Below are 11,212 nucleotides of genomic sequence, written 5' to 3'. Positions count from 1 at the left end.
ATATTCACGTACAACTACCTTGTACAAGTACACAGCATGTTGTATATTACAACAGTATCCATTTGATTCGGCACGGTACTTGCCACGGTTGATTAGGTGCGTCTTCTCTTGAATATAATAATAATAATAATAATAATAATAATAAAACTTTATTTGTATAGCACCTTTCATGACATGAAATGCAGCTCAAAGTGCTTTACAGAACAATGGAGAAAAAAAAAGAAAAGCAAGGCAACGTCATTAAAAAACAAGCAGTAATGCAATACAGTGAGGACATGAATAACAAAAAATGAAAGATCAATTAAAAGCAATGTTGTAGAAGTGGGTCTTGAGCTGAGCTTTAAAAATGTCTACAGAGGCTGCCTGACGAAGGTACAGTGGGAGCTTGTTCCACGCCGTCGGCCCGTAGAAGCTAAAAGCTGCTTCCCCGTATTTTTTAGTTGCCATTTTTTTAGGCAAAGCGAGCAGGCCAATCTAGGGGGATGCATTCTAGCGTGCACGCGCACATGCACCGTTTCGTGCGTGGTACTGCGTTCTACGAGCACTGCATGACACAACTGATCATAATACAACACATATTATAGTTCTACGAGCATGACACAACTGATCATAATGCAACACATATTATAGTTCTACGAGCATGACACAACTGATCATAATGCAACACATATTTAATAATGCAAAATTCCATAAGGACACATTTTGTATGGCCTGCATGAGGCTCCCTCTTTAACCCATTCTGACATGAGATCAGATTCTAAAAATGTCTTCTACATCCTGACAGTTTTCCATTCTGACCAGAGATCAGAATCTAAAAATGTCTTCTATGTCAGTCGCTCTTCGATTTTTCAAAAATAGCAGACCTACAAGCTCGTAGCGCACCACTTGGTGGCGCGCTATGAGCTTGTAGTTCTGCTATTTTTCAATAACTAAAGCATGACATGATGCTAACACCAAAATTAGTTAAAATGTATTCAATTCGTTGTGGCCTGGCCAGATCAGTCATGTGACATTGTGTTTTCAACTGAACCTTAATGGTCAGATTCCTAACCTCTGACCCTGGCTAGCAGTAGATGGCAAACCGGAAGTCATTTTAGTGGACGGGGGCAGGACGGTAAACGGAACAGGACGGATGTTAAAATATTAAATCTTTTTTACCGTGCCGTCCAGCAGGTTTTGCTGTTTGCCATCTACCGCTTGCCTGATTCCATGTGAATGGTGAATGCATTATTATAATGCATTCACCATTCACATGGTTTTTCATTTCACATTTACTTTGGGTTTGCGTCCGTATTGCAACAGTATAGCAGTTCTGCTTTTATGAGTGAGAGTCCTCATGATATGTTTGTTTGCACAGACGGTGTTCCGAAAGAAGCAATACACTGACAAGAGCCTGACTAACGGGTGTCCGTTGTGTGCGTGTGTAAGCCTGCACACCGAGTCTAGAGGTAGGCTAGCGCCCATATTGCGACAGTATAGCAGTCTTTGTCTTACGAATATAATGTGAGTCCTCATTATATGTTTATATTACACAGACGGTGTCCTGACCGAGCAAACACACTGTTGTATCAACCACCTGGAGTCCCTGACCACCTTAACAGGGTATGTGCTAGTCTGAATAAGCAGCAGTGCAAAGTACATTTAATGCACTTTATTGATTGCTGTATGATTGTTTGGCTACATCAGTGTTGTATTCAGAATCTGATTCTGAGTACAACCAGGAAAGCACTTTAGCTATATGGTCAATTGTGAGGCTAATCAAGGTTTATGTTCCATTACAGATTGGGCCTCATACTGTGAACCGCTGTTCTTTTTTACCTTTTTTGTTTTGAATTCAAGTCTATGCTGCTATAGTTTTTATACTTTATCTTGTCGTATGATATCATATAGCCCAAGTGGCGTTTTAACACGGGTCCTCACTTTTATTACTTTAACCAAAGAGTTAACTAGTTAACCGCCAACGACGGATATATTGGTTTCAGGACTATTGCATAGTTTCACTCGAGGACTACTGTCCCTTTTACAGTGCAGTGTTCTTTTGGGCTTTTAGCCTTTACTATTAATTTGCAGTGTTTTAATGCCAACCATATTTGGCTCAGAGTGATGGTGTGCTTATTTGCAGTGCTTTATCTTGTGTTTATGGACCTAGGAAAGGAGTGTAAACTAATGCAATTGATCCGATTCTTTATCTGTTTGGTGGATGACTTGATAACCTCCTATTGTTAATACTATGAATAGTGAATCTACGTTTTAAAGGAAATGTCAATACTATGAATAGTGAATCTACGTTTTAAAGGAAATGTCAATACTATGAATAGTGAATCTACGTTTTAAAGGAAATGTCAATACTATGTATCTTCTCTGAATAAAGTTATATTCCATGAAGCAACCGACAGTTATTGTTCACTCAAACTGAACACTTACCTTGTGTATTCCGGGTCTCCCACCCTGTAATTGGGAGTGGCGTAGTAATACTGTGACATTAGGAGTACTTAGCGACTCCACTTGGTTACAATTGGCGTAGTCGGCAGGACTTATTGTTGGTCGGTTGGAGAGTGGTACATGGTATTGGCATTTGTTAGTAGCAGCATAGCTGGTTTTATTTTATTTTTTAAAAAGAACAGCGGTTGGCAGTTAATCCTCTGGTCGCTCTCCCTGGGACTGCAGTCGCTATGGAGGAAGAGCTCCAGAGCCTACGAGAGGAGATGGCTCAGCTTCGAGCTGAAAATCGAAGACTGTCGACTAGTCAAACTGAGAGACTCTCTGTGTCAGACCAAACATCTGACGCTGCAAACAATGCACCTACACCCCCACCCCCACAGAGAAGAGAACAGACTGTTTACCTCCCTAGGGAGAGAAAATGCTCCAAATTCTCAGGGTCTTCACTTTCTGGCGCTTTAACTGTGGACGAGTGGGTGGAGGAGGTGGAGGGTTGTTTGAGGGCAAGGCACATGTCCACAATTGACAAAGCCTTGTTTGTGTACGACCATTTAGAAGGTGCTGCTCGTACCGAAATTAAATTTAGACCTCAAGGGGTAAGGGAGGATTCTGAACAGATTATTACAATACTACAGGAGTTCTATGGGTGTTCAAAATCCTTTGTATCTTTGCAACAAAAATTCTTTGAGAGAAAACAGAAAGAGGGAGAATCATTGCAGGATTTCTCCCACGCTCTTATGACTTTAATGGAAAAAGTGCAATTGTGTAACGCTATGTCCAATTCACAGATTTTGCTGCGAGACCAGTTCTGTGAAAATGTGAGAGACCATATGCTGCGCAGAGAACTAAAGACATTGGTGAGGCAAAATGGAGAACTGTCTCTACTTGACATTCGTAAAGAGGCGATCCGATGGGTCGAGGAGGGTCAGCCTTCAAGAGAAAAGTATGTACGCCCCATTCCACAAACTTGTGAAGCTCAGGCCACTGCAACTAGTGAAGCAGTTGGAGTGGGTAAATCGGAATATGAAGAGTTAAAACACATGTTTGTTAAGCAACAAGCTCAATTGGATAAGATCACACAGACTCTAAATTCTAATATGGGTGCAGGTAGAGGCAGATCGTTCTCCAACGTTAATAGATACCAGCGTGCCCCTGATGGCCGACCCATATGTCTTAGTTGTGCGCAGCCAGGCCACATCGCTCGTTATTGTACTCAAGGCACCCCGCCCTCACAGGCTAGCACTACTGCTGCACCGATTACACCGGCGGAAAACCAGAACCTTCCTGTGTGCAGAGTCAAACGCTGGAAGGGGGGTTTTCCGACTCACATACTGAACACCAAGAGATAATCCGCAAGTTAATTGGGCCTTGCTCGGTAGTGGTGGTGCCCATGGGCGGAGTGGAGGTTCCTTGTCTGCTGGACACTGGCTCCATGGTTACCACCATTACAGAAAGCTGTTTCCGTGAACATTTTGCACACTTGTCTAAACATGAACTGCGCGATTGTAAGTGGCTTGGTCTCAAGGCAGCTAATGGGTTGGACATACCGTATTTGGGCTACATTGAGCTTGATGTAAAAGTGCTTGGCACCTGTCTGCCTAGTATGGGTATATTAATTGTGAAAGACCCACCTGATGGTGTTCTAACCAGTCGAAAGAAAGCCACCCCTGGTATACTGGGCATGAATATCATCATTGACTGTTACCGTGAACTATTTGCACAACATGGCACCAACTTATTCCAGAGCTCTGCTGTACAGTCTGCTGCGGTGGCATGGAAGCTGGCCTTTCGCCAATGTGAGAAAATAGAAGCCATAGTAAGTTCATCCTCTGCCTTTAAAGTCAGGGTACAAGGCAAACGCCCCATATGTGTTACAGCTGGAACACTGTTAATGGTCCCTGTTACTTGTCCCCAGGTTCCATCTATGGCGTTTTTGCTCGAACCCCTTGGGCCATTGGATGTTGGTCTCCCAGAAGGCTTACTTGTCTCCCCTGCCCTTGTCCATGCTGAGAAAGGTACCCTCTATGCCCCCGTCACTAATGTAGGTCAGTCTGATGTATGGCTAGTGCCCCGCAGAGTGATAGGAACTGTACAGGTTATAGAGAGTGGAGATATTGTAGCAGGTAATACCCCTTGCATAGACCTGTCCATCGATGCATCCACCCATGAATGTACAGCGTATGTTTCAGTACAGGCTGTAGAGATGAACAGTAAGGCTTCCATTGACATTGAACAGCTTGACTTTCCGGGCCTCTTGCCTGAAGATAAGATTGATGCAAAGCGCCTATTGACTAAATACAAGCATGTATTTGCTAAAAGTGAGGGCGATTTAGGATGTACCAACCTCATTACACATGAGATCCCACTCTTAGACGACGCACCCGTCCGTCAACCTTATCGCCGCATTCCCCCCTCGCAGTATGAGGCAGTCAGGGCACACATTAAACAGTTACTAGAAAGTCAAGTGATCAGAGAGAGTTGCAGCCCGTATTCATCCCCTATTGTGCTTGTGGCAAAGAAGGATGGGGGCCTACGCATGTGCGTTGACTACAGGCAGCTGAACGGGAAGACCCGGAAAGATGCATATCCACTTCCAAGGATCGAAGAGTCCCTTGATGCCTTAACGGGAGCCAAGTGGTTCTCCACACTAGATCTAGCCAGTGGCTACAACCAAGTGCCGATGGCCGAAGCAGATCGGGCTAAAACGGCATTCTGTACCCCCTTTGGCTTATTTGAGTTTAACCGAATGCCTTTTGGCTTATGTAATGCACCCGGGACTTTTCAGCGCTTAATGGAGCGCATGTTTGGCAACCAGCGTTTCCAATCAGTCTTGTTGTACCTTGATGACATCATAGTGTACTCCTCTACTGTACAACAACACTTGCAACGTCTAGAAGAGGTCTTTTCCCGTCTTGATCAACAAGGTCTGAAGGCAAAGCTATCCAAATGCCATTTCTTCCAAAAGAAAGTCAAGTATCTTGGCCATGTTGTCTCTGAAGAGGGGGTAGCCACAGACCCAGACAAGTTAGCTGCAGTGCGTGAGTGGAGGCGGCCTTCGCATTTGGCTGAACTACGATCCTTCCTGGGCTTCGCCTCCTATTATAGAAGGTTTGTGGAGAATTTCGCCAAGCTAGCAGCCCCTCTCCATCACCTGGTGGCACGTGTGAGTGGACCCAACAAAAAGGGTAAGACCCCTAAAACCCCCTTGTCCACCTTCTGGGACGAACACTGTGAACAGGCATTCATGGCGCTGAGAGAAGGCTTGACGACAGCCCCAGTCCTAGCTTATGCCGACTTTCAGAAGCCCTTCATCCTTGAGACCGACGCCAGCCATGGTGGTTTGGGGGCAGTTCTTTCTCAAGACCATGACGGGAAGCGCATGCCGATAGCCTTTGCTAGTCGAGGCCTTAAACCAACTGAGAGAAACATGGAGAATTACAGCTCCATGAAGCTTGAGTTCCTTGCCCTTAAATGGGCCGTTACAGAAAAATTTAGAGAATACCTCTTGGGCAATAAAGTAACGATCTACACCGACAACAACCCCCTCCGACACCTCCAAACCGCTAAGCTGGGAGCACTGGAGCAGCGATGGGCTTCCCAATTGGCTTCCTTCGACTACACCTTGGAATATCGTCCAGGTCGTAGTAATGGCAATGCTGATGCTTTATCAAGACAGTATCTGGACCGGTTCACCCCTGGGGTGGAAGTTCCGGCGGCTTTACACCACTCTCAGCCTGCCTCGCCTGTCTCCCATGAAACTCACATTCGTGAGATGGCTGCCATGCCTAGTTTGTCACTGCTGGAATTGTCATCGCTACAGAAGCAAGATGCAGTCATTGGCCCTGTGGAGAAATACTGGCGTGAAGGGCGGAACCCTGGCCGGGAAGAGCGTGAACGGCTGAGCCAAGAGAGCAGAGAGCTGCTTCGCCAGTGGGGACGCCTGGTGGAGAGGGAAGGGGTCCTGTACCGAAAGATCTACCCTCCAGGTGGGGGTAAAGAACTTCTCCAAATACTATTACCCCAGTGTCTGAGGGAAAAGGTTTTCCAGAGTGTGCACGATGGCCATGGACACCAGGGTGTAGACCGCACCTTACAATTGACACGGGATCGGGGGTACTGGCCAGGTATGTCAAAGGACATTGAAAAGTGGTGCCGTAACTGTGGGAGATGCATCCTAGCAAAGGAAGGCCCTAGAATAAGGGCATACAGAGGAAGCCTCCAGGCATCTCGACCTAATGAGCTACTAGCTATGGATTTTACTCTACTAGAACCAGCCAGTGATGGACGAGAAAATCATGTGTATATTTTGAATGAAAGAACATTTGATATTTTGACATTCCGTTTTCTTTTTCTTTTTTATGTTGCCACTACTGTTGGAGCAGCCATAAACTACACAGGTTCATCACGATGTTCTGGGCATATTTGTAATGTTAGTGTTAGTAAAAAGGAGGTAAAAGAGTAACGTTTGAGGCAGACTAAACATCAGTCACTCTGCCGTTCACTATAGTAGAAGAGGTGTGCCTGGTGAGGATTTAAACCCCGCAGCTATGTCGGCTCCGCCTACAGGAAATACGTAGGCTGCGACCATGAAACTGCTACGGAATCGGTCTATATCCAATCTTACTAACAGAGTTACACAGGCAGACACATAATTTCCTGACCTTTGCTCTAGAGATCAGGTGGTCTGGTCCCTCCAGGAAGGCCTCCTCTTTGAGCAGCTTGGCCTACATCTTATCCACTTGGCACAGCACTTCCTGCAGGGACAGGTACTCCTCCACTGACTCCTTCAACATTCTGCAGAGATAGGTGGACATGAATCAAAGACAGCAGATGTACATGTTTGCACTGAGCAATGACAGTGGGGAATCGGAGAATACAGATTATTACATGTTACTAATGCTTTAACAGGGACGTTACCTCGGATGATAGTTTATTTTGTAGCTGCACTAGGATTCCTTTGGTTTGTCAGCGTGACGTAGGTCAGCTGTGGAAGTAGGAGGAGTAGTGTGTAGCTCCTACATGTGTTACTTGCTCATGGGGACACTGCTCACTGTAGACTGATCATCAACTTCTCGTGTCAACTCAGCTGTGATGAGGGACTTTGGTATGAGGACGCTTTTGCAAATGTAGTGATATTATTTACCAGTGACATGGTGTCTGGATAAGAGGAAGAGAAAAATCAATCACAATGTTAACACACAATCAGAAATTACATGTAACAACTTAGTTCAGGTATATATAAACTTAAAAAGCATGTGTATACTGATTTCAGTGATAAGACAGTATATGTCCAAGCTCAGTGTGTTCAATAATGTCAGTGGGGAGATTGATAATGCATATTACTACATGTTACTACTGCTTCACAGGGACATTTACCTGGGATCATAGTGTCATCTGTCACTGCATATATATTTCCATTGGCCAATCCTACGGTTCACTGCAGCACAACAGTCAGTGTGAGGGGGTGGTCAGGAGGTGTCTATGAACTCCACGTTTAAAGGCTTGAAGGCCATTGGCTGTGATGGAGTCAACTACATGCTCTGGTAGGCTGTTCCACCCACAGACAGCTGTGTGGAGAAAGGTTCTGTCCAATGTGCGTGTATTGGAGCCTAGGGGGGGGGGTGTTGGAGCTGTGCCATATAAGGTGGGTGTTTCGCCATCTGATTTGTGGTGGAGGGAGCATGTCCTGGAGGTCCCTAGGGCAGTGGGGGGGCATTTTGTAAAGGACTGTAGCAGCAGCAATGTGTCTTCTGTGGCTATGGCTGTCGATGGAGAGTGTTGTACTGGCAGTGTCCTCCTGGTCAACTCAAATTATTTTGAGAGCCTTCCTCTGAATATTTTCAAGTAGATTGAGATTTGTAGGTGGAGCACTCATCATGGAGTCATGGAGTGAGGCGTACTCCATGACACTGTGGACCTGTAGCTTGTAGACAGTTGCTTGTAACAGTGCTGTTAGCTTCTGACCGGGCCGGATGGAGATTTTGGTCATTTTGGTCTATTTGGTCTATTTTGACTGCAGGATGTCCAGCTCATTTGTGGTGGTCATCCACTTTCAGGTGAAATAAGGGATGTCATGTGTACATTCACTTTCGGGAGGATACCTTTGCGTTTGCATCACATGGGGAGATGGGCACACAGACAGCCATTAAGCAGTCATTAACAGATGTGGGTCAGGATCCAGTCGCATAGAGTCCAAGAATAGTAGGGGCTCAATGCTGCTGCAGCCTTCAGATCCTCATTCCCAGCTGTTGTGATGCTCCTGGAATGTCAGCATGTGTCTGGTGTTTGTTGGATCGCACTTCGTCTGGAACCTCCCCCTTGAGCTGTCCGCCATGGGTGACCCTACCAGGAGCAAAGCTCCCGACGGCATAGCTCTTGGGTTCATTGGAACTCACAAGCTTCTCCACCACTACAAGGTGACGATCCAAGGAGAAGACAAATTAAATGGAGAAGAAAATGGAACCTCCCCTTTGACCTTACCGCCATGGGTGACCCTGGACGGCATCGCTCTCAGGTTCATTGGAACTCACAATCTTCTAACTAAAAAGGACAAAAAAGAAGAAAATGGAACCTCCCCTTTGACCTTACCGCCATGGGTGACCCTGGACGGCATCGCTCTCAGGTTCATTGGAACTCACAGGGCTGTATTTTGCGTGTCTTAAGTACCAGGTCTTATTCCCTAACTTGAGTAAACTAAAGACCTGGAGGCGTGATCAATGCTCTCTGGCCACTCAGAATAGCCAAATGGCATTGATCACGCCTCCAGGTCTTTAGTTTACTCAAGTTAGGGAATAAGACCTGGTACTACACTGGTAAGACACGCAAAATACAGGCCATAATCTTCAAACTAAAAAAAGAATAATAAAGACACAGGGGATTACAAATGGCGCTCTTGCCACGGCACCGCACCGGCTGGAGAGTTAAAGTACTCCCTGAAAGTGTTTTGCACTTGGAGACCATCAAAGTTCCTCCTGACTGCTGCCCCTGCAGCATGTGAAGGCTCCACTGGAGGCATGTGGGCTGCGTCCTGCTGGCCCCATTTGATGAAGTTGTGGAGGACGGTGGTAGCCTTCACAACCTTCTCAGTGTGGTCAGGGTTGAGCTCGATGACTCCGTGGAACACTCTGAACTTTGTCACCAGCACACCAAAGGCACTCTCCACAACATGCCGTGCGCGGGACAGCCGGTAATTGTAAACACGGTGGGTGTCCGTGCGGAGCGACTGACGCGTGTATGGGCGAAGCAGGTTCTGGCGCAGAGGGAAAGCCAAATCCGCCACAAACGCGTACGGAAGTGGCCCCAGGTGCTCAGCATTTTGGAGCGGGGCATCATCAGGAAGGTCCAGTGTACCCCTCGTCAGAGCCCGCCCAAAATGAGACACTGCAAGTACCCCACCGTCACTGCCACCCCCATACGCACCTACGTCGACCACACGGAACAAGCCAAGAGCATCCACCACAGCCAGCAGGACAATTGAAAAGTGCCCTTTGTAGTTGTGGAAGAGCGATCCTGATCTGTCGGGTGCCTTGATGGCAATGTGTTTGCCATCTATGGCACCCACACAGTGAGGAAAGTGCCACTTCTCAGCAAATACATCGGATATAGCCTTCCAATCATCCTTCTTTGGCACAGGCATGAAGTCCTCAGCCATGGTGTTCCAGATGGCAGCTGCCACAGTGGGCACAATGCCAACCACAGTGGAGCGGCCAACACGGAAACTGCTGGAGATGGCCAGGTAATTGTGACCAGTGGTAAGATACCTGTAAAATAGGTAGAGACAATAATCACAACGTTAACACACAATCTGAACTGACATGTTCAAGTTCAAGTGATGTTGATAAGATAATGTTAGCTCTGCATTATTAATATTACAGAACCTCAGCATCCATATATACCGGATCTATAATCATAATGGCATTGCTTTAATAGTGGCTCTGGAGAACAATGGCATGGCTGAATGATGAAATAATTTGTTCAAAAGTAGCCCACAGCAACTATTGAGTGCACAAATTAACATCCTTTTCAGATGGTCGACATTTCTGAATTAAAAAAGTTATATATATAAAAAAAAAAACAGTTTATACATAATGCATCTATAATATGACAGTTAAATTCTTCCCACGACATTCAAATGTTTAACCCATTTAGACCTAATATATATTCAAAGATTTGCGCCACATTTTTACGATTTTTCAAAAATAGCAGACCTACAAGCTCGTAGCACGCTATGAGCTTGTAGATCTGCTATTTTTCAATAGCTAAATTATAACATAATGTTTAAAACACCAAAAGGGGTTCCCGCCCAAAATGGGTTAGACAGTGGAGCATCAAACAGTTTGAGAACATTTTGATCATAATAATTATGTATAGGTAACATCTTCGTCATGACCTGACAAAGATGTGCCCTATACTTGTTGTCATTTTTTACCTTCACCCTGTGTGTGCATTAAAAAGGGCTTGAACTGTCTGTGATGCTCCAGTGTCTTCCTTCCTATTCAAATGTTTAACTTTGGATTTAAACAGATCTTATATCAGAGTCTGCATACTATTTCAATAGTCCTGAGAATAAATGTCATTTGTCCCAAAGTGACAGTTTGTTTCAAAAAGCTTTATACCATGTTCTAACATAACGATGCAAAGTGACATAGCTCTGTTTGCAAAATGCTGCACCTCCTCCAACTGCATATACTTCCCCCATTTTCTACTTTTTTTAGTGTATTGTGACACTTGCTTTGGCAATGTAAACGTTTGTTTTCTCATGCCAATGAATCTC

The 11,212-nt window shown here is 45.4% G+C and overlaps 1 protein-coding gene across 1 annotated transcript; it reads left to right on the top strand.

Annotated features, from left to right (window-relative positions):
• The first annotated feature begins 2,642 nt into the window (after nucleotides 1–2,642).
• LOC310860634 (uncharacterized protein) lies at nucleotides 2,643–4,417 on the top strand. The gene is made up of 2 exons (XM_083767679.1): nucleotides 2,643–4,255; nucleotides 4,355–4,417. Exon 1 carries the CDS (start codon nucleotides 2,673–2,675, stop codon nucleotides 3,786–3,788), a length of 1,116 nt encoding a protein of 371 aa, XP_083623805.1. The 5' UTR covers nucleotides 2,643–2,672; the 3' UTR covers nucleotides 3,789–4,255; nucleotides 4,355–4,417.
• The last annotated feature ends 6,795 nt before the right edge of the window (nucleotides 4,418–11,212 follow it).

The sequence above is a fragment of the Protomyctophum parallelum genome, assembly GCF_964188405.1.
Source record: "Protomyctophum parallelum genome assembly, chromosome: 1".
Taxonomy (NCBI): domain Eukaryota; kingdom Metazoa; phylum Chordata; class Actinopteri; order Myctophiformes; family Myctophidae; genus Protomyctophum; species Protomyctophum parallelum.
This window is presented reverse-complemented; position numbering and strand designations above follow the sequence as displayed.